This window comes from Trichoplusia ni, chromosome 10, assembly GCF_003590095.1.
Source record: "Trichoplusia ni isolate ovarian cell line Hi5 chromosome 10, tn1, whole genome shotgun sequence".
Lineage (NCBI taxonomy): Eukaryota > Metazoa > Arthropoda > Insecta > Lepidoptera > Noctuidae > Trichoplusia > Trichoplusia ni.
Genome location: NC_039487.1, coordinates 7843849 through 7865549, shown reverse-complemented (window position 1 = coordinate 7865549; position 21701 = coordinate 7843849). Strand labels below are relative to the sequence as shown.

Genomic DNA, 21701 nt, shown 5'->3' with positions numbered 1-21701 from the left:
AACACCTTTTACCAAAAATGTTTAGATTATTTAGATCCTGGGAAAAGAAAATCTCGAGGATCTTGTATTATAATAAAAGGAAAAGGAAGGAATTATTAGGAGTAACCGAATAAAAAAACTAAGGCTATGAACAAAAATAATTTTAATAAAAAACAATTATAAATTAATTATTACATAAAATATCGCGAAAGTTAAACATCAGACATTCGAATTATCTGTTCCATAATTCCAAGGTTAGAACAGGAATCGCACCAGTAAACCAGTAACTCACAAGTTGAGTATGGCGTAGAGAACGGGCATCAGCAGAGTTACAACTCCAACTTTACTGGAGAGAGAACCTGCATTATACCTTGCCACCTGCAAGAGAAAATAGCACTAATTAAAAATAGGCAAGAGATCTAAACATTCTCCTTATGTTGGATGAGGCCTGTACACAGCCGTGGAACAGGTATAGCCATTATTATCTGAATGTATAAAAATTACGCGTCACGTTATTTGTTCGAGTTGGACTCCTTAGCTACTTGACAGATTTAACTTGCACACCGTGTGCAGTTAGTATGTAAAAGTATGTATCAAACTTTATAGAGCTTTACATCTTAATATATGAGCGTATTATAATTTAAATTACTTTTCTACGAATCGACACTCTCGATTGCTGCCATGCTGCCGAATATCGCCGGTATAAGTTATATTAAATAACGAAAAAAAAAAACTTATAGCTACAAATCATTACCCTCCTTATACACAATCGGGGAAATAAGTATCCTGTGTGCTAAAGTTTTCCGATAGCTACTAACCCAATTTAATCAAAATTGGTTTATTCGTTTGAGGTACATACACAAAATTTCCCTTCTGCAATATTAGTCTGGGGTCACATTATTAGAGCGGATGGACGGCGTCGGCGTAAGAGGCCTAGGAAGCGGGGGCGAGACGATCTTAACGCTTACCGCGTGGGCTGGTTCCTTGAGGCCCAGAATAGAGAATCGTGGAAGGATTTGGGGGAGGCCTTTGCCCAGCTGTGGGACACAGTGGGCTAGATAGAGAAAAAAAAATAGTCCGGATAGGTGGTGAACACTACTTGGTTTCCTGTCTAGACCTAAATAACGGTTGAAAGCCTTTACCTCAATTTATTTAACTGATTACTAATTTATCACCAAACAAGGTATTATAAGATTGATTGGCAAAGACAGATCCTTTGATCACCGCGGTATTCGTTCCGTATCGACTAGTATCAGCGTTGTTTTATCTCTGATAACTGTAATTACCTCTATTATAGGATTTAGCATCAGTTTAGCTAATTTATTATGTGTTATTGTAAATATCAACATTTTAGCGATAACAGTCATAATGGATGTAGATTTTATCTACACAGATACGTTATGAGTAATGTGAATGGAAATTTGTAAGGAGATTTTTTGTGACGTATGTTTTAAAAGTTGAAGCATTTAGATGTCGATGTCGTGGTGACCAAGCATCACAATGACTGAATTTGTTAGTATGTAGTACCAAGTTCGAATCCCTGTAGCAATGACACACTTGCCAATCGTCCGGATATTGAGAGCTTTTTTATTGCGGATCCGACCAAAATATGCGATGTACAATGTATCATTCTCGTACCCATGAGTGCTGAACACAAACCTTCGATAATGTAGTTCAGCTTTTAAAGCCAAATTTCACCAAAACCAGGTTTTACAGCGTTTGAAGCTTATATCCGGCTAAACCAGCCTGTCTGTTCTGCTATCAGGTTTGGCCCAGGCAACCATACACACAAAACAGGCTTGCTCCCAACAGAATCGCGTTTCGATCGAATTGAAATCGAGTTGGTGGTCTGGAAATCGACATAGGCGCCAATTGGTGCAGTAGCACGAGTTGGAACTACCCTCAACAGTTAAAGACACGTATAACACTCGATCTTCTTTACACAAGATAGTACCATTTTAGGATCGAATCAAGATCAGGTAAATTAAAAAAACAACCAAACCAAACAAAAAACAATTAATGATCAAAAATCTTAATTTGTAAAACCTCATTTCGTCGCACAACGTACAAGTGTGGATATAATGACATGATGCGTATTACCACAGACTTCCTTACGGTAGCATTGATCCAGTTTGAGTAGCTGGCGACGCGCGCGTAGACCCCAGGGTAGCGCGGCTGGCCGCAGCCGTAGCCCCACGAGGTCACCCCCACGACCACGCCGCTGTAGATCAGAGGCCCGCCCGAGTCACCCTGACACGCGTCCTTACCTATAATAGATCACGTCAAATTAAGCCCATTTTTTAAAAACATATTAATTTATGTCCATCTGAGGATTCATTACCAGTCATCAAAGTAGATACTGCTGTGAAAGGGAAATACCGTAGTCTAGCGGTTAATGGCGCTGACTGCTATACCGGAGGTCGTTTGATCGATTCCCACCCAGGACAAATGTTTATGTAGTGGTTACGATCATTTGTTTTGTGTCTGTATGTCTGTCAGTTGTCGAGTACCTACTCATAATACAAAGTTTGCTTAGTTTGAGACTAGATGGCGCTGTGTGATGGTTGTGGAATTATTTAATATTATTTATTGTGGTGTCACATTATTTTAAGACGTGGTAGAACCCTAACGTAGCAAATACTATAGAGATACAAAAATAAATCTCAGAAACCTATGTTTGTCTTGAGCGGAAATCGAACCCGCGACCTTCGGACTCGAATTAAAGTTTCATCTTCTTCTATATAAAAGTGAATTGCTGTTCGTTAGTCTCGCTAAAACTCGAGAATGGCTGAACCGATTTGGCTAATTTTAGTCTTGAAATATTCATACCAGTCCAGGGAAGGTTTAAACGGAACGGGAAAAAAAAATAATACGCGGGTGAAACCGCAGAAAACAGCTAGTCTCTTATAAAGGAAGTGACAAATGTTACATTTCCATCTTGAAATCAATTAAATATAAATTGTTTGTGTTTCAATAATCTTTTGCACTAATACTTAAGTACTTACATATGTTTTATTGTGTCGATTGCTTTATTACCTATTTTTGTTACGTTATATTAGAATGTAGTATTATATTGAAATGAAACTACTTTTACGGATTTTATCGCGGTTTAATTTTAGATTTTAGTTCCCGACGTTTCGAAACCTTTGCAGGTATCATGGTCACGGGCAGACTGAGATGGCGTTCGTCTTGACAGAAGATGTTGCTCGTTCTACCTTCATATTTTAATTAATTATTTGTGGTTCGACCTACGCAGTATGAGCTCACTGTGTCTTGATGTCTTGCAGCGCTGCTCTTGGGTTTGGCCTTGAGTTTAGTTGAGCGGCGGTGTTTGACGTCACATAGCTGACGTCAAACACCGCCGCTCAACGAAGTCTGCAGTCGCCGAACATGCTGAAGGTTCCAGCCATTATATTAGATTTGACCAACCACAGATCCTCGCTAAAGAATCCAAATTCCTACCTAGGATGTTTCGCGAGGCTATTAAGATTAAAAAACACCCTAATTTCAATAAAGAAGATGGCTGGAAGATATCACCTACTTGGGATCCAATAATAAATAAACTCAAGGCCAAACCCAAGAGCAGCGCTGCAAGACATCAAGACACAGTGAGCTCATACTGCGTAGGTCGAACCACAAATAATTAATTAAAATATGAAGGTAGAACGAGCAACATCTTCTGTCAAGACGAACGCCATCTCAGTCTGCCCGTGACCATGATACCTGCAAAGGTTTCGAAACGTCGGGAACTAAAATCTAAAATTAAACCGCGATAAAATCCGTAAAAGTAGTTTCATTTCAATGTCTAACATTCGCGTAAACCTAAGAAACCACTATGTAGTATTATATCTTCTTATGGCTTATAAGGCTTCTTATAAGGCTATGGATATTGAATAATTGTTGTTTCTTGTAGATCCTTGTTTAAAATCCAAAGTAAATTTGTGTACAAATTAAATCGAGAATTATTCTTTATTAAATGATGTAACGGTTCAGGTGTATTATCGGGATTACCCGACTAGTTTCGGACTCAACCGGAGTCCTCAATCATGAGGAGGCAACCGTTGCATCATCCAATAACACTCAAATGTATGAAAAGGGAATTTGGTTTCGTTTAGTCATGTGACTCTGATGTGTCATTTTTATATATTCGGGCGAGGCCTACTGCTAGTAATGATTACCAATGATTGCAATTGTCGAAATATCACTTGACTGATCGGGCTGGACATTTTTAGTGGACGTTTTAAGGCAGACAGTGAGCACACCGTATTTCCGAGACAATGTAGAGATGTGAATTTTTACATTGACCCTACTGGGGATCGAATCCGGAACCTCAGAGCTAGCGACACCTAGAAACCGGTGCGTACGCCACTCCACCACGGAGGTCGTCATCGTTAATGATAGGGCCACTGACCTCCCACGTCCAGTATCCCGGCGCAGAGCATGCTGCTCGTGACGGGGTAGTACTCGTTCAGGGCGGGGTTGTTGAGCTCCTCGTAGCGGCTGTAGCATGTGCTCAGGTTCACAGTGCGGACGGTCACCTCCTGCAGGTACAGCGAGCCGGATTCCAGGATCGGCTGTTGCATTCATGATGAAAGGTGAAAAGAACGGTAAAAATGTTCATCCCCACAGCTTGCGATTTTTATCACTTTTAATACAAAACAAACTAAAGTCCAACTAAACTCCCGAAAAGATCGCTCAATCTTTTCGGGAGACACAACAAAAAATCGGAAATATGGAATCCGCGATATCAAAAATATATTTATCGCATCGAAAGTGTTCAAAAACGCTTCATTAAATATCTATGTTATTTTCCAGCGAATAATAACACAATAAATAAATGTTATTCTTAATTTGAAGTTACCTGCCCATTAAAGCTATGTAAGATTTTTTCTGGTCTGGGCGCGAAAAATCTCTTTCAAAAAAATTCCCTTCAAAAAAATTTAAGATTTCCATTCCAAATGGATGTCTCGTCCAGGCAAGTCCAGCTGTACTTACATTAGTCTTGCCCCAGCCCACAGCTACGACGGGGCTGTTGTCCGGGATGGTCGCGCCCTGCACGGGTATCGCGTGCACGGCCACGCTGCCGCCGAGGCGCGCCGCCGAGCTCAGCACCACCACCGCGATGTCGTTGTCCCGGACTGGCGTATTGTAGCTCTCATGCACTATTATTGCTGAGACCCCGTGGACTGCACCACCTGTGGTTGTCAGATCTTAGGTAGTCGAGTGGTGTCGGTCACCACGGAAAAACCAATCTGAGTAACGTGTTGGGACAAGCGTCTGTGTGACCAATGAATGCTTATTCTGTCTGGGTGCCTATGTGTGGTTAATTACGATCTAAGTATACATACATTTAACCACCAAAGAATACAGTCATGGGGAATGCAATACAAGTATTGAGTATATTATATTGTTTGATGATTTTTTTCACCAAAAGAAGGCGAAAATTCAAGCAGACATTGAAGGCTTTCAGTCCACGTTCATGAAGGGTCTTACAGAGACCTGATTTAAAACTTTACTAACAGATAAAAAATTTCATTACCTACCATTGTTCATAAGTGTGGTCCCGAGACGAATTGTGTACCATGTTGGACTGACCGGCCTGCCAGTGCTGCAAATGATAACAAATAACTTACACACAGACAAACATCTGATAACACTACGATAGCAGATTAAAATTAACACTATCTGTACGTTAAGTACATCAGTATATTTATAAACAAATGTGGGGCATCGTACTTAATCTAAATTCTGATTATTCTGCGAAAAACATCCTCATTATCCTACTATTATTATAAACGCGAAAATTCACATGCATGGATGTTTGCTCCTCTTTCATGTAAAAACCACTGTATGGATTTAGGCGAAGCTTAGTACACAGTTTATTTAATAACCAGGATTAACACATAGGATAGTTTTTATCCCGATTTGATGTCCCCGGGAGTTTGTTTTCGATTTGTAGAATAGTTATAACTAATCCAACAGTGCCATATTGTACTGATGTGTTGACGACTTTGTGAAGTTGTACATTGTGAGCTTAGGATCTTCAGAACTGTTTTTGTGTTTCCATACCCAAAGGATAAAACGGAATGCTATTAATGAGGCCCATTCCACATGTCATTATTATTGCGTTTATTGATTGGCTTAAGCAACAATCATCGCTCTTTTTCGAATACGACCCCAATTCTGCTATTTACAATGGTCAAGGAATGATTGAAAGTCGGATTAAATTAGCACTTTTCGCATTATTCTAAGCATTTTTCCAACACAATACTTGGAAGTTCGGTACGGGGCGGAACACCCACGGTCAATACAATGAATTTCCAATTATTGTATTGGCAAAATACTTAAGAGAATAGTTTTCAGTTTAATCCAATTGTCAATCATTCACCGGCCTTTTAGAATCGCAGAATCGGGGCCAGATTACTTTGTAATAATGTTCATACAAACCTTGAAATATTAAATATATATTATAATGATACAAAATAATAAAAAAAAATACATATATTTTAATGTGAATTTATAAGATAGAAAAAATAAGTTCCCGTTTTTCGTTTCGATGGAGGATCTTGCAAAACTCTTGGTACTTACTTGTCTACAAAGCAATGTGCAGCAGAAAGCACGTGCCGCGCGGTCAGCAGAGAACCCCCGCACAGGAATTGTGAATCATAGATGACCTGAAACATTCCGACTTACTACATCCTTGGAGGTATTGATATTGTTGGAGAACTTATGTCATGTGACATTTGAAGTACCTGTGAGTACCGTAACTACTAGGTAGTAAACGGAAAGTTATAATGAAATGGAATATTCGCAGCAAATCGGACAATGTATGTATTTAGAGGTATATATATATATTTTTATTAGTCGTCTTGTACTCATAATATTTATACTAAACTAGAAGACCCAGCAAACGTTGTTTTGCCTAATAAATTATTTCTAGTTGTATGTATTCTTTAGTGCCATATTATAAATAAAAACAAAAAGTTTCGTCCAAAAAATTAAATATTTATTTTTGTGTGAGCAACCCTTATCACTTAGGGGTATGAAAAATAGATGTTGTTCTATTCTCAGACCTACCCAATATGTGTACAAAATTTCATAAAAATCGGTTGAACCGTTTCGGAGGAGTACGGTAACTAACATCGTGACACGAAAATTTTATATATACTAAATAAAGTTAGAAAATACAAGGTAATTCGTAGCAATCTTGACCTTTTTAACAGGCGGGAAATTCTTATAAAATGGAACCTCCGTAGCAACATATTTTTATAGATAAGTATGTACTTAATTCCTAGATTAACGAGATACTATTAATATACAAGCCGGACGATTAAATACCAATTGAACCAAATAATAATAATTACAAAGAACGATATCCAATAATGGATGTTACTTGGTCGAAATGTCTACTGATGACTGTCAATAAAAGCTTAATCAAATAAAGTATCTCGTTTTCTTATCTTGTACGCGGAAACTATTGTTTATTTCATTGATCATCGCTTATTTTAAATGATGATTCAGCGCAATTCGATGATAACACTGTTTTTATCCTTTTGTGTTGCAAATAAAGCGCGATTCTTCCGCGTTTTTGATCTCAATGAAATGATAAATGATCAATGAACGACGATTTTAAATACTTTTTTTTTTTAACGGTTTTTTATCTATTTTTGACGACTTCTAGTCGTTCTTCTTTAAACTGAATAAAATGTTTGTATTAAATGATGTAACGGTTTACTCACGCCTATTTGTCGGGGTAGCCCGACTAGTTTCGGACCCAACCGGAGTCCTTAATCATGAGCAGACGCGGCGGGATCGCGAGTCGAACGCGATCCGATAAATACGCGTGAGTAAACCGTTACATCATTTAATAATGAATCAGTCTCACGATACTTAGATATTATAAAAAGTTTTGTAGCTTTAAGTAGCTCAACTTAAACCAACAAGGGCTATATCAGACTTCTGACGGACTTACAAGTCGATAGCCGATATTTAGTAGATATTCGCGAGGTTTTTCCATTAGATGTTGTTTATCTGTAAGATTGTTATCATTTAGTAACAATCTACTTATAGCCATACTTAAAACTTCAATTTCCTGTGATAACTGATTACGTATTAAATTGGCTACAATAAATACGTAAGTATTGATCGCGTACATTTTAAGAAAATATTTAAAGTAACTATTTTTTACCCGATAGGTAAACATGGTAAAAAGCGGTACCCTCAAGGTTTCTGCTGCCTGTCCAACCATCTATCACCGCGCTGTATTTCATGAACGGTGATAGCTAGACAATTGAACGCTTCACACATGTTATACTTCCGTTGCCACTATTAACAACAATTTATTAAAATAAGTATCGAAGTTAAGAACGTTAGACCAGACATGAAGTAAAGTGACGTTTATTTTATGTTGCGAAAAAATCTTGCCACTCACTCCCAGGCGGTTTTAAACCCAATTTAAAAGCCATGTAAGACTATTTCTGCCTAAAGCTTGTTCTCAGATAAATTTCCTACATTCTGAATTATAGGTTATGCCCAGTACAAGTTAATTATTATAACAACAGCATTTTTCTACCAACGCGGTTTATACAATTTGTAAAGTCCCGGTTACGGTGAACAAGCACTTCACATTATCACAATTATGTATCAATAAAACGTGTGTGTACTTCAGTCATCACTTAAATAGCTACAGTTTTATGCAGGCAATAAAGATATATTACTTTGATATTTGACAGGGTTATTTCCTAAATCATTTTTATCTATTTTCCTTATACAAGTTTTATTTGTGGAAAGTAGGTTTCATTGTCAGTGATGAATTTCTACGCACCGGCCAAAATGCCTCGTAGAGACTGTCCATGGGGATTCTCTCGCCAAACCAAAACAAGAGTCAATCCTTGCATTGCGCTACACTTGCGTTAAACTTGTGTCTATGTATCCGATTATTGACGCCCGATGCGTCAGTGGCGTACGCACCGGTTTCAAGGTGTCGCTAGCTCTGAGGTCCCGGGTTCGATCCCCGGTCGGGTCAATATAAAAATTCACATAGATTGTCTCGGGTCTGAGTGTTTGTGGTACCTTCGTTGTATCTGAATTCCATAGCACAAGTGCTTTAGCAACTTACTTTGGGTTCAGAACAATGTATGTGATGTTGTCCGAATATATTTATTTCTCACACGTCTTAACAAGTGATATGGTTGCTGAATACATGCTCACCTGCACTGCGAAGGGATATTTTTCTATGTTAGTAACCGATCCGCCGACGATCCTAGCCTCGAGGGGCAAGGCCTGCAGCTCCACTTCGGTTATTCTGTACTCCTGCGCATTGCCTACAGAGGACATTTTAACTATTTATAATAAACAGGTTAGGTGTAAACTCAGGCTGAGGTTTTACCTATATATTTGTTTGCTTGTGAATATTTCATAAAGTCACACACTGTTGAATTCCAATACTAACTTCTCCTATCGCGAGTCTGATTGTTTTTTTAAGAACGTTTTTTTACTATTTTGTATGAACTAGAACTATAATTAAAATTAATATTTCAGTAATTCGGTGATAGAATCAAGACGGTTAAAATACGTATACACAGCAATGAAAATTCAAGTGCACATACTTGTGTCTCCAGTCCAGTCATGAAGGAACAATATAAATTCATACTAACAATAATATATGTTTTGAATTGTGCAAAAACATCCAAACTTTTCTAAACAGGAGAATTTCTAAGAATCGAACCCACAAAGGTAGACCTGCGTTAATCCAGAATCTATCAAATCTTCACTATTGTAAAATTAATTTTATTCTGTTTTCATTTTGATCCTGAAAACTACTTTCGAATCAATAGCACGTAACATCGAGCATCGTTAGCTGACGGCCGAGGGCAGTTCTAACTGATGGTTTTGCTCAGTTCACACCAATAATATCTCTATTCACTCCGTTATACGCACTATTAACTTCTAACTAATAACTAATCACTATTAACTTCTAACTAATAACTAATCACAATGAACTTCACTTTAAACAAAAAAACTTTTATTTTCAAACAATTCAAGCTTTCGCAAATACGTGCTTATTTTCTCAATTAAAAAAATATGGTTGACTCACAGTAGTGTACAGCCAGCGATATAAATAACCACCACATGTTTGTTTGTCTGTCGCACACGTTATGTCTGATAGTCTGTCCCGCAAGTAATGCCCTTATCGTATCGATAAACTATTATCGATATCAGAATCAATTGCGAGTAATCGTGGGAATGTGTCACTGTACTTAAATACTAGTGACACCTTTCTCGATAGCAAACGTGCAAAAGAAAATGGGGTTATGAACTCTGGCCTTAGAAAAAAAATGAAATATGTGGAGGAAGGCTTTCGCCTAGATGTAGGATGGAATTTTAAAAATAATATAAAATTTGATTTTGTGGATTCGTTGATCTTGGAGAAATCCCTATCGCGTAATCCTGATGACCAGTTTTTTTTCTGTCTTACCTAACTATGTTAGAATCCGGTCACTTGACAGGCAGGCATCCCAGGATCGCGTCCCTTACAAAAAAACATGCAGAAATTTAAAAATAAGCAATTTATATCAAACAGTACATATACTAAAAACATGAGCGCTTAAATTAGAATATTAGACCAAATAAAACAACCAAATAACTTTGTGCCATAACTTTATTTCTCATAAAAACAAAATAAACACGTTATTGCGGGCATCACAACGAACCGACTCGATCATTACTACATTAGTACGCAATATATGAACCTTAACTATACTCTTATAGAAAAACAAAGTCACAGAGCGGGCAAAACAGTAGAGTTATACTAAAAAAACTAGATAAACTACGCTACTGACAGAAAAATGAAAATATCTTTCAAGTCCCATGGTAACTTCTATAATATTAATTTTATATAAACTCTACTGTTTCCCCGCTCTGCATGAAGACAAAAATATATATCTAGATCCAATGGAATAGGTATAGAATAAATAATATAAAAAATACACTCGGAATGTAGTATGTGCATAAACAGTATATAAAAAACATTTTGTAATAGACAATTTAAAAATATACATCTTATAGACTTCAAACTACGAATTGGTCAGAAGGTTTACCAAAAACTAATATGAATATCAGATTGTTTTGGCATTTGACTATCCATTGCCGGTTTGAAATATGTATATTCATTCTTAAGCTTTTGAAACGAGCAATGGGTAATGAAATGTGAAACATATTGCTTGAATTGTAAGATCATTGAAGAGCTATAGGTCGACATAAGTAAATGTTCATACTTGCACTATGTCTGTCCCTTTCGCTCAAATGTGAAACTGAATTGAAACAGACAGGAATAAGTCTCAGCATTTACTTATCTCGAGTTTAGAAGGTTTAGGATAGATTTATTTCTTAGTCAGTGATAAGCAATCATGAGAGAATGTAGAGTTTTATTTCATACGACGCTAAGCGTGTTCTAAGCCACGCCTAATATATTTTACCTGTAAATGGGACTATTCTCACTATAATTTTTGTATGAGAGTGATAGAGCTGTATAGGTACAGGTAGAGCTATATCGGTGAAACTATCGCTTTATGTCCAGTGCCTGGAATATTACCTTTTTAAGTAAAACTGTAGCCGTTGTGGGAGCAAGACGGCGTGCTACCGTGATTGTAATATTGTCTCGCTTTTTCAACGGAAACAATCCTGCTTTAAGAGGTTAATAATAAACGCACAGGGCACTCTTTGCTACATATATTGATTTTGAACTACTCTTTAAATTTGTTTCAATTACACTTATTGCTAAATCGAATAGTATACTATTAAATATGTCACTCATTTAACATTTTATAAGATAGAATATTGGCTTTCTGAACACGGTAAACGAGATTTATAACTACTAAAGTATTTTTAAAACTTTAAGAAATTCTTTAGTTTAAATTTAACTACTGATATTAAAATTAGTTTTGTTGAACAAACCTATCACTGCGGTCTATATATCATGTAAGTAGAAAAATTAAAGCATTTTATCGAAATTAGGAATGTTAGTATATTATTAAAGTTTATTATAACAAACGAAATTTTTAAGTACATTTAAGATAACGAAGGCAATATAGAAGTTATTAAATAACCCTTTATAATTGAAAAAGCGTTTTAGTACTTGTAGAATATTTGCATTGAAAACTTTTATATACAAGAAATTTTAGTTGATTTGAAAATGTATCTATAGATGACCTACGGAAATACATTTTGTTTTATCTGCTACGTACATGGCACGGTATATTGAATGTAAAAGATTAATATTTTAACAATATCAAAAGGAAAATATAAATATTGGTTACAAAATGACGATGGTTAACCATCTGACGCCACGGCCATGATTATGGAGACTTACAAATTTATGATAAAAATCAAATTCATTTCAAAAAATATTTGATGTGTTTTTTTAATTGCATATAATCAAGAATAATACGAAGATAAAGAGTATGTGACGAGTGAAGTCACTTGCCAGGATAAGTATACTGGTAAGTGACGTCACATCAGCTTTTAACAAACTGTTTCTTTATTATGTTAGAAAAAATACCTTAATATAATTTTGGAAATCAATCTGAGGCATTAATTTGATTTCTTTAGTCAAATGCTCTATAGAGGATAAAATCTCTTGCTATTATGACGTGACGGTCAAAGGGTTAACTATATACATCTATACTTGATACTTGTATAAACAAAAGCAAACTCTAACAGTTAAATTTTAACATAATCGTCGTAAACTTAACAAGTACACCAATAAAATATTTTTATATTTTTCTATAAATTTAGATTTAAGTAATTAAACTTAGAAATAGTTCCAAAAGGAATAATATAAGAAATTCGATTTGTTTCTAATACTTTTCACAATTTTATACTTAATCAAGAAGTTTTTTACACAATAGAGTGAGTGAGAGGGCACTACGAATTTGCTATCTCTTATCTTTTTTCCACACGTGATCTTGAATCAAAATTTAATTTTGTTTTTCTTATGTTTTGACATGATTTTTTCTTCATCTTTTTATTTGAATTTACTTCAGTGGTATATGTTTAAAAGTTCTATATATTGTTATATACTTAGGTATACAGAAACGCGTCACCTTGTCATTTATAAAAACAACCATACTTAACTAAACTATACAATATTTGTGCGCGGAGCCTAATACTGATGTTATTCGTTACCGTTTGGCCAGAATTGAGCATTTTGAAATCGATTACGTTACTCGATAAAGCACATCCATATTTTTAGAATCACTTCTTTAACTTTTGTCAAAAACGACCAAAGACATTCTGACTTAACATATAAAATTGTCAGATGATCAGTTGTCAGAAGAGAACTCATGCTTTTTTGAAATGTATTAATTCATTTGCTTTTAAAATATTCTCAGGGATTGCAGTCAGGTTAACCGATTTAAATTTTATTGTCGAGTCAAGCTTATCTTACCCTGTGGATATATGCTCGGATTTGTTCATGTTTTTATTCTTAGACCAAAAAAAATACCCTTTTGAGAAAATGTAGGTCCAATAATGCAAGTCTCAGTTGCTACGCGATTTTGCTCTACAATCGAGTACTTCTTACAAAGCCATAGAGATTAAAATTGGAGACTAAGTCATCAGTTATAGGAGACGGTATATATGGACCAAAATTGAAATTACATTTAAAATCATTCGCATGTTTTAATATGTTATCCGACATCAGTATTTAGCTATACGCTTTAACTTAATCTAGATTTTTGAAGACTTATAACTAGAAATAATGATGTAACAAACGTTTGCCTATGACTAACAGTAAATACAACGAAACAACCAGCCACGACCAGGACCAACATCACCACGTCTTAAAGTAATGAGTGTGGAAGCCTGACAGAGCTATACACAATGTAGTGGCATCTCTCTTCCACTCGCAATAATGCTACTTAAAAACGTGGCGATAGACCCCTTTCACAGATCGTCATCAGATCTTTATCAAGCTTTGGTGTTCAATTCAATTGTTTTTTCAGACAACATATTTTGAAGTGGCAATAAATTTCTAAATAATTAAACTTCTTTTTAAATAAATTTGAATATCATTAATTACTTACGCTCTCGCTTGCAGCGACATGTGCAGTAGTAACACAATATTGCCTTATAAATAAATCTACGGATCCTTGGTGTTGCCATACTCTAAAAACAATTGAATTGAACAGACTATACAAATATAATTTGATTACTAACTACAGTATAGGTAACTGATTTGAGCTGTGTATTGCACGTCGAAACTAACGCGGGGGAGACAAACGGACAGACAAATAATATGAAAATATATATATGTATAACAAATTATTAAATAGGTAAGGAATGGCTTCTCATTACGCAAATTACTTCTGCAATTTGGCTAGAGAATAGGTACTTTTTTTTACAATAAAGTTTAACAAAAATAATAATATTTTTTGTAATGTAATCAGATCTTATTTTATTTAAATGCAATTAAGTTAAAAAATGTTTAAAAAAATAGATTCATTTGCGAAAGAAACTCACTACTTCTGGGGGCGCGACGCGCGGAAAATTAAACTATATTTCTAGGAAAATATATCGAGATTATGTTAGAGAGAGTCAAAGTAAGATAGAAAGAGAGAAGAGAGATTAAAAGTAACTGTTTTAACTCATAAAATATCACAAAACATCTAACATCTCCCCCTTATTCTAGACTAAGTATGAACAAAACGAAATTTGTTCAGTTCATAATATAAATAAATTCCATAGAATAAATTCTTTTCTTTGCTTCAATGATCAGTGGTAGCTTATTAATGAACAAATTTTGGCAAAATGTTTTTTTAACAGATCATATTTATTTATTTGAATTAATAAAAACACTTCTGCTGTCGCAGTCCAACGTTGCTTGAGTCAACATATGGAATAATAACACCATATTTTATATTTAAAAGATAGTTATTCTTAAGCAGACCACTGATTTAGAATTTTGGACACATTAAAGGGTCAAAACTGACTTTCGACGTCGATTCATAAAGGTCATAAGTTAAACATCTATATAACAGTAGTTACTGATGCACTGATACCATACTTAAACCAAGTTCAACGTTTAAACGGCTTCAAAATGTCACTTATTCAGTAACGATTTTTTTTTGCAGAATTTAAATTTGCCCACATGGCATAACTTTGGATACGGCAAATATATTATTTTTAATTGGCATAAAATGTAACTAAAGTATCTATCTTCCATTGATGTAATTTCTTGATCATTGCCCAACAGTGGGTATAACGCTATAAGTATAAGTATCAGTGCATCCATTTTAAAATCATCTAACCTAATAGTCTACCTAGCAAGTATTAACAAGATATGTTTGATCTAATGTTCACTAAAGTCACACTTTTGGCGTCACTTTTCAAATATGAAAACTTAATTACGTATTTGTAATTTTTATTTCTTTTTTTCATACATGGCTCGCTGAGCATTCGAGCATTTTGATAAAATAACTGTCTCTACTGCATTATTTATTGATAAAAATTATTAAGCAAATATTTTTTAATGAATTTATTTTTTTCTACTAAGTCGCTTTATTTACTAACAAATACATACGTTTCCTTTTAAATAACGTGCGTTTTTATGCTCGTCTGGTCAGTAACAAGTCACAAAAATGCTCGTCTGCTCAAAGCGTCACCGTGTGTTCGAGTTTTCGACGTCAGAGTATGTCAATGGAAATCTAAGATAATTTGTAAATATTTTTTGTGCGCTGCTGAGTCACCTGCAGGTGTACATTTGTTAAACACGCGATTCACTTAATGCTAAGATGTAAATATATCTATGATAAACTAACGTATGTATGTTTGATCTCTTAAAACTTTTTTAATCTTTAACATTTTTTATATGGTAACAAATAATATGTGTAGAATTTGATTTACAAAAAAAAACGAATTTATGACATCTAAATATACAAATAAATTGTGGCTAAAGGCGTTTTTCAAAACTGACTTTTTACGACTACTCTATAAGTCTGTTTCGTCACTCTTTCATTATCACAAGAAAAGTAACAACATTTTTGATAACCGTAGTAAGCGTACTATAGTTACATGTTCATGTGTACTACTTTCTACAGATTGTCGGAGATAGCCTGATGGTCATTTATTTTCCTCAGGGCTGTTAATATGTGACATACATACATTAGAAAGGCGGGTGAACGCGTGCATGTGTGTGCGGCGTGCGGCTCACGGCGGCAAGTTCATTTGCAAGTTCTGCAAGTACGCCGAGGTGGAGTTCAGTAAGCCGATACGTTGCTTCTGCTTCCGTTGTTCAGTCATCTGAGAAACAAGTGTTTTCATTAATTGATTGAGGATTAATTATTTTATATAATAATTATTAATAAGTATAAACTTTTGAGTTAGCGGACGTTGCTAAAGTTTAACTGCACAAGTAGATGGATCATAGGTCCAGTGATGTTTGACACCGTCGCGGTCGGAGCGACGAGCGGTGATCACCCACGGAATCCGCAGAGCGCGACGTGTCTCGAGCTCGACCCCCGCGTAGGATAAGCATTTGTGTGTTTCTCGAGTGCTTGTCCTTAGTCTGGGGGTCTTTGTGTATGTGAATTGAATGTTTGTGAAAGTCACCGCAGCTCCAGTACTCGGTGCGTGTGTTACCTGGTCCCTGAGCTCGGTGAGCAGGTCTGTGAGCGTGTGGACGGCCCGCTGCGCGCGGTCCAGCTGCGCCTGCAGCGCCCGCAGCTCCAGCTCGCCGCCCTCGCCCTCGCCGCCGCCCATCAGCGACAGGGCGCGCAGCCGCGGGAACCAGTCCAGGTTGTTAGACTGCCCGAAACAATCATATACCGGTATAGTTGTAGTTAAAGTAGTCGAGAAAAAGAGGCATGGGGCTGCTTGGGATGTGACTTCATGTTACCTCTGATCTTGCGATCAGCAAAGGTAGCTCAATAACAGTGCTAATACTATCACTTTTTTCCCACCTAACCTCGCGTTATGTATAACGATAATCATTATACATAACTAGCGAGCTCACAGGGGAGCAGTTCTAATATACACCATGGAATTTCTTTAACGTAAAGAACGTTAAAGAAATTTTGAAAGTTTGATAAGGATTCATATCATCGTCGCTGCATCATAATGAAAAAATGTCTTTGTAAAAAGTATGAAATTTAAAAAATTGAATGACCATCTCAACAAACCCAGCTTCGCGAAGAAGTTTTGTTTTGGAATAAAATTATTAGCCAAAAAAATGGTTACGGTGAGTCAACCTTAAAAGATAGATATGCAGTCTGAGACTTTTTTGTAGATCTCTTTATGGTGTACAATATTGTAGAACATTATTTTGAAGTATCTCTTGCGGTTAAGCCAGCGTTTGCAATGAAAGCTTCAAAAAATTGATTTGACATCGCTAAAATTTATTATGTTCCTGTACGAAAATATGCAAAGATTATGCTAAAAGCCTTCCTCACAAATCACTTTATCTATTAAAGAAAACCGCATCAAAATCCGTATAGTAGTTTCAAACATTTAAGTGGTCAAGGGTAAATAGGGACAGAAAAAGCGGTTCTGTTTTATAATGTGAAGTGATATGAAATATCACATTAACACTTTCATTACCACTACGATTTTCACGATGATTACTCAGATGCCGCCTACATTTTACGTTGGACTCGCTAGGCGAGTCGCCGGCACTGCAACATGAATTGCATCGACTCGCCACGCAAGTTCAGTGGCGTTGGGTTAGGGTAAAAACAATGTTTTGTTATTTTTGTGGCCGTGACAGTATATGTTGCCTGTTTAACGCAATTAAGAAGTGTTTAACTAATATACGGTGTAATTTAACATACAAAAATGGCAAGAAACACCGCAGATAAAAGAAAAGGTATGTTTGTTTCGTAATTTATGCTGCGGTTGTCAATCTTATAAATAGTGGTAATTGTTTAGGTTATATTTTGAATATTTAATATTGTTTTGTAAACAGGTTGTGTTTAAATATAGTTTAAAAGACAGTAAAGTTTTAAAATGTTTATTGTGAAGTTTCGAAGAACGTTTATATATGTTATGATTATTCAATTTGTTATGTTTTAAGTAAAATTTCATTTTGAATACGTTCGAAATTTATTAAGAACATAAGACAGCACCCGCGCTATCGCCCACCCTTCACCGCTTCCTAAGTGCTTTAGCTGTGATGAAGAAACGGCGTAACAAACTCCCCAGCAGCACGCTGCCACAACATAATATAAACCAATTACATACATACATACATGAATTGAATATGAAGGAAGTATTCCAGTAGTCCATTCCTTTGCCTATATAATAACACGAAATTCGAGCCCTACAAGATGTAGAACACAATCCGCCGTTGTATTGCAAGTGAATGTGACTTTTGGTAATATGAAAATAAAAGTATCTACGATAATTATATATGTTTCATTAATAAAAGTTTGAGATTCTATGTCAGTGAACTCGCCTAGCGAGTTCAAGGCATTGCAGAATGGTTTATTTTCTTTCGATTATAAACTGGGTCTAAACACCCGGCCCACCACGTAATTCTTTAGATTGGGGTATATTTGGTCTTCAGTATTATTTTAAGCAAAAAATACACATGCATTTTGGAAAAAAACAGCAAACTCATTGAACTCGCCAGGCGAGTCTACGGCACTGGAATAAAATTTACGTGGACTCTCCGGGAGATTCGGTGGCACTGAACGTGTTAAGGCATCACTATTTGTGTGTTTGTCCATGTGTGAGGGAGTAAGTATACCTTGATCATGGAGTGCACGTAGCTCTCGGGGCCGGTGAACTCTGTGGGGTCCTTGACCCGCACCAGCACCATGAAGTAGAGGTAGTGCCACATGTTGTGCTCGCTCTTTATGTGCTCCTCGAAAGAGACTGTCTTGTTGTCAAAGGCTGACCTGTTCAACCCTAGGGACAAATTAAGTCACGTCAATATAAAAGACGAATTCGTAGATAAGATATGCAAACAATATTTCGACGATACTTACAGCTCAACGATCAAAATTTCACTGATATCACAATAGCGTATAATTGCAAAATTTTATTGTACAAGCCAATCAATTTCGAAAAAGTACAAAAAACATGTTTTTTCGATATTGTGAATAAGAGTGTTCCTTAAAAAAAAAAATTGCCTGCAAGTATATTGTGTCAGATAGATCTCGATGGCGTGCAATTGGGGCGGCCTATGCCTAGCAGTGGACGAATATGGGCTAATGATGATACGTGTCATTTTAACTATTATTTTTTGGTTGTCGAATGAAATTATAGGAATTTCTCTGGGAAATATTATTGTGCCAATTGTATGTAAATAGCTACTCACCACATATAAAACATGTGTTCTTTAATATTAGTTCTTTCTGTTGCTTCTCGCTCCTGAGATCAGCGAAGGTGTCGATGATGACACCGAAGATGAGGTTAAGCACGATGATGATGACGACGAAGAAGAACAGCAGGTCGTACACCACGCGGGCGACGAACAGCGGCTCCTGGGGGGGGGGAGCAGTCAGTATAGAGAACTGTAGGTTGAGAGTACACGGTGAATCGATAAAGCGAAAGTAGTTCAACAGTTACTTGTTCATTATTATTGAATTTAAAATTACAAATGTTACGATTTTTCCTCATCCTTTACAATTTTTTGATAAATTATGATCGTGTTATCCCAACTCAAGATTCATTGCGGGAGTTTCAGCAACAATCAGAACAAACATTCTTAGATCACACAAATCGCAGCTAGCAGCATCTTTATGAGGGAAAATATTAGAATTAAATTTGTCTAAAACGTTCTCAATCTTTTGAAAGCAAAGGAGGAGACAGAGAGACTGCACTATCTTCAGCATACCTAGCATCGCGCTAACCTTAAAGACACCTTTGTCTAATAAATACCATGAAACAATGGGACTCACAAAGCTAGCTGGCGCCCTCAGTATATCACCAATGCCGCCGCCGTTCCGCAGGCCCTGGTTGAGCGTGGTCACGATGCACATGATGAGCGAGTCGCAGCTGCGCTCGCGCAACTCGCCGCCCACGGACACGAAGCGCGAGCCGCGGCGGCAGGAGCCCGGGTCCTGCAGGTACTTCGACCCGCCTTCAGAGCACCCGTCCGGCTCGAAGCGGGGGTCGTCGTCGTCTACGAGGTGGGGATGGATTTTAATATTCATAAAGGCGACTGTCCACTACACCGTTCCATACCATTACCGTGTTATGAACGAGTCAGGCAAAAAAATATTCTCCATATTAAAAATGTAATGTATGCGACCATGCCCGTGCCGTTACGGACCAGCATCGTCGCCTTTTTAATATGAATAAAATGCGGATATCACATATTGTTCTGAACCCAAAGTTAGTTGCGAAAGCACTTGTGTTATGAAAATACAACAGAGGTACAGATACAACAAAGGTACCACAAACAGCCAGACCCGAGACAATGTGGAAATAAGAATTTTTACATTGACCCGACCAGGGGTCGAACCCAGGACCTCAGAGCTAGCGGCACCTTGAAACCGGTGCGTACGCCACTCGACTGCGACTGTCATATAGAGAATATTTTTATGCCTTACACGTTCATAGCACGGTTTTGGTAAGGAACGGTGTAGTGGGCAGACTGCTTAAGTTGTTTTTCAGTTTTTTCCGGTTAGAATGGAAGCCGACTCCAACATAGTTGGGAAAAGGCTAGGCCGATGATGTTTTACAGTTCTTATTTTGCAATTTTATTTGAGGACGAGGTGGTTTACTAAATTGGTCCAGTAAATGATAACATCAGTCATGTAAGTGTAATTCAGAATCTTGAAAGGTGTAGATTTTTCTGAAATCTATGTTTTTTTTCTTAATTTTCTTGTCAATTTTGAATGGAAATGGGATCAATAACCCAAACTAATTTGGCAGGTATTTTCACCAGATTATTTAGGTATTTTTTTTACATATCAGCATCAGATCTCTTATAAGCTCAAAACTAGATAGCTTTATCATTCCGTTTGACAATGCCAAGGACAATGTGACAGCAAAGTGTTTCAGTTTGTTTCTTTTAACAACTCCCGCACTAAGGAATTGAATCCTTGTGTAGCGAGGGGTTCCACATACATTCAAATCAAATGCACTCAGACTCAGAACAACGACCTTTATTTGATAATTTCGTTCATCTGAGCGTATGAGCTACTCACCATCGAGCCTGTCGACGCTGACGAGGAAGTGGTCTCGGAAGAACATGTAGCCTACGATGGAGAACATGTAGACCAGCACCAGCGCCAGCACCGCCGTCAGTAAGATGGACCGGCCGTTGCGTGTCACTGATCGCATTACGTTTAAGAGAGTCTCTTCGCGGTACACTATGTCTAAGAGCTGAGGAAAGGGATATTACATTAATTATATAAAAAAACTAGCTGACCCAGCATACGTTGTTTTTCCTAATAAATTGTTTCTAGTTGTATGTATTTTTTAATTCCACATTATAAAATAATAAAAACATTAAATTTCTTCCAAAAAATTAAAAAATATTTTTTGTGTGTCCTTTCACTTAGGGGTATGAAAAATAGATGTTAGCCGATTCTCAGACCTACTGAATACACATGGTAAAAATCGGTTAAGCCGTTTCGGAGCAGTACGGTAAATAGCATCGTGACACGGGAACTTTATATATTAGAAGATAGTTGTCCCGGCGAACAACGTACCGCCTAACAGTCATGATAACAATTCAGACAAAAATATATATTTTTTGAAATTTTTCAATTTTT

The 21701-nt window shown here is 36.6% G+C and overlaps 2 protein-coding genes across 8 annotated transcripts in view; both read right to left on the bottom strand.

Moving 5' to 3' along the window:
• Nucleotides 1-124: 124 nt before the first annotated feature.
• Nucleotides 125-10170, bottom strand: LOC113498359 (trypsin CFT-1-like). Of its 2 annotated transcripts, none has more exons than XM_026878365.1 (8): nucleotides 10076-10170; nucleotides 9190-9302; nucleotides 6568-6653; nucleotides 5523-5587; nucleotides 4975-5174; nucleotides 4391-4553; nucleotides 2080-2246; nucleotides 125-357 (listed from the first exon to the last, which is right to left on the bottom strand). In XM_026878365.1, exons 1-8 carry the CDS (start codon nucleotides 10110-10112, stop codon nucleotides 268-270), a joined length of 921 nt encoding a protein of 306 aa, XP_026734166.1. In that variant the 5' UTR covers nucleotides 10113-10170; the 3' UTR covers nucleotides 125-267. The 2 variants fall into 2 exon arrangements, with proteins under 2 accessions (XP_026734166.1, XP_026734167.1); XM_026878366.1 differs by having other exon boundaries at nucleotides 2095-2246; nucleotides 10076-10169.
• Nucleotides 10171-10621: 451 nt separating this feature from the next.
• LOC113498357 (inositol 1,4,5-trisphosphate receptor) overlaps nucleotides 10622-21701 on the bottom strand; it is a 92235-nt gene continuing 81155 nt past the window's right edge. For all 6 annotated transcript variants that reach the window (XM_026878353.1, XM_026878355.1, XM_026878357.1 and 3 more), the window contains 6 exons: nucleotides 21132-21309; nucleotides 19878-20101; nucleotides 19295-19460; nucleotides 18722-18882; nucleotides 16618-16782; nucleotides 10622-16278 (listed from right to left, as the gene is read on the bottom strand). In XM_026878353.1, the coding sequence (XP_026734154.1) occupies nucleotides 16186-16278; nucleotides 16618-16782; nucleotides 18722-18882; nucleotides 19295-19460; nucleotides 19878-20101; nucleotides 21132-21309 (987 nt within the window). In that variant the 3' untranslated portion in view covers nucleotides 10622-16185. The remainder of the gene's footprint in view (nucleotides 16279-16617; nucleotides 16783-18721; nucleotides 18883-19294; nucleotides 19461-19877; nucleotides 20102-21131; nucleotides 21310-21701) is intronic.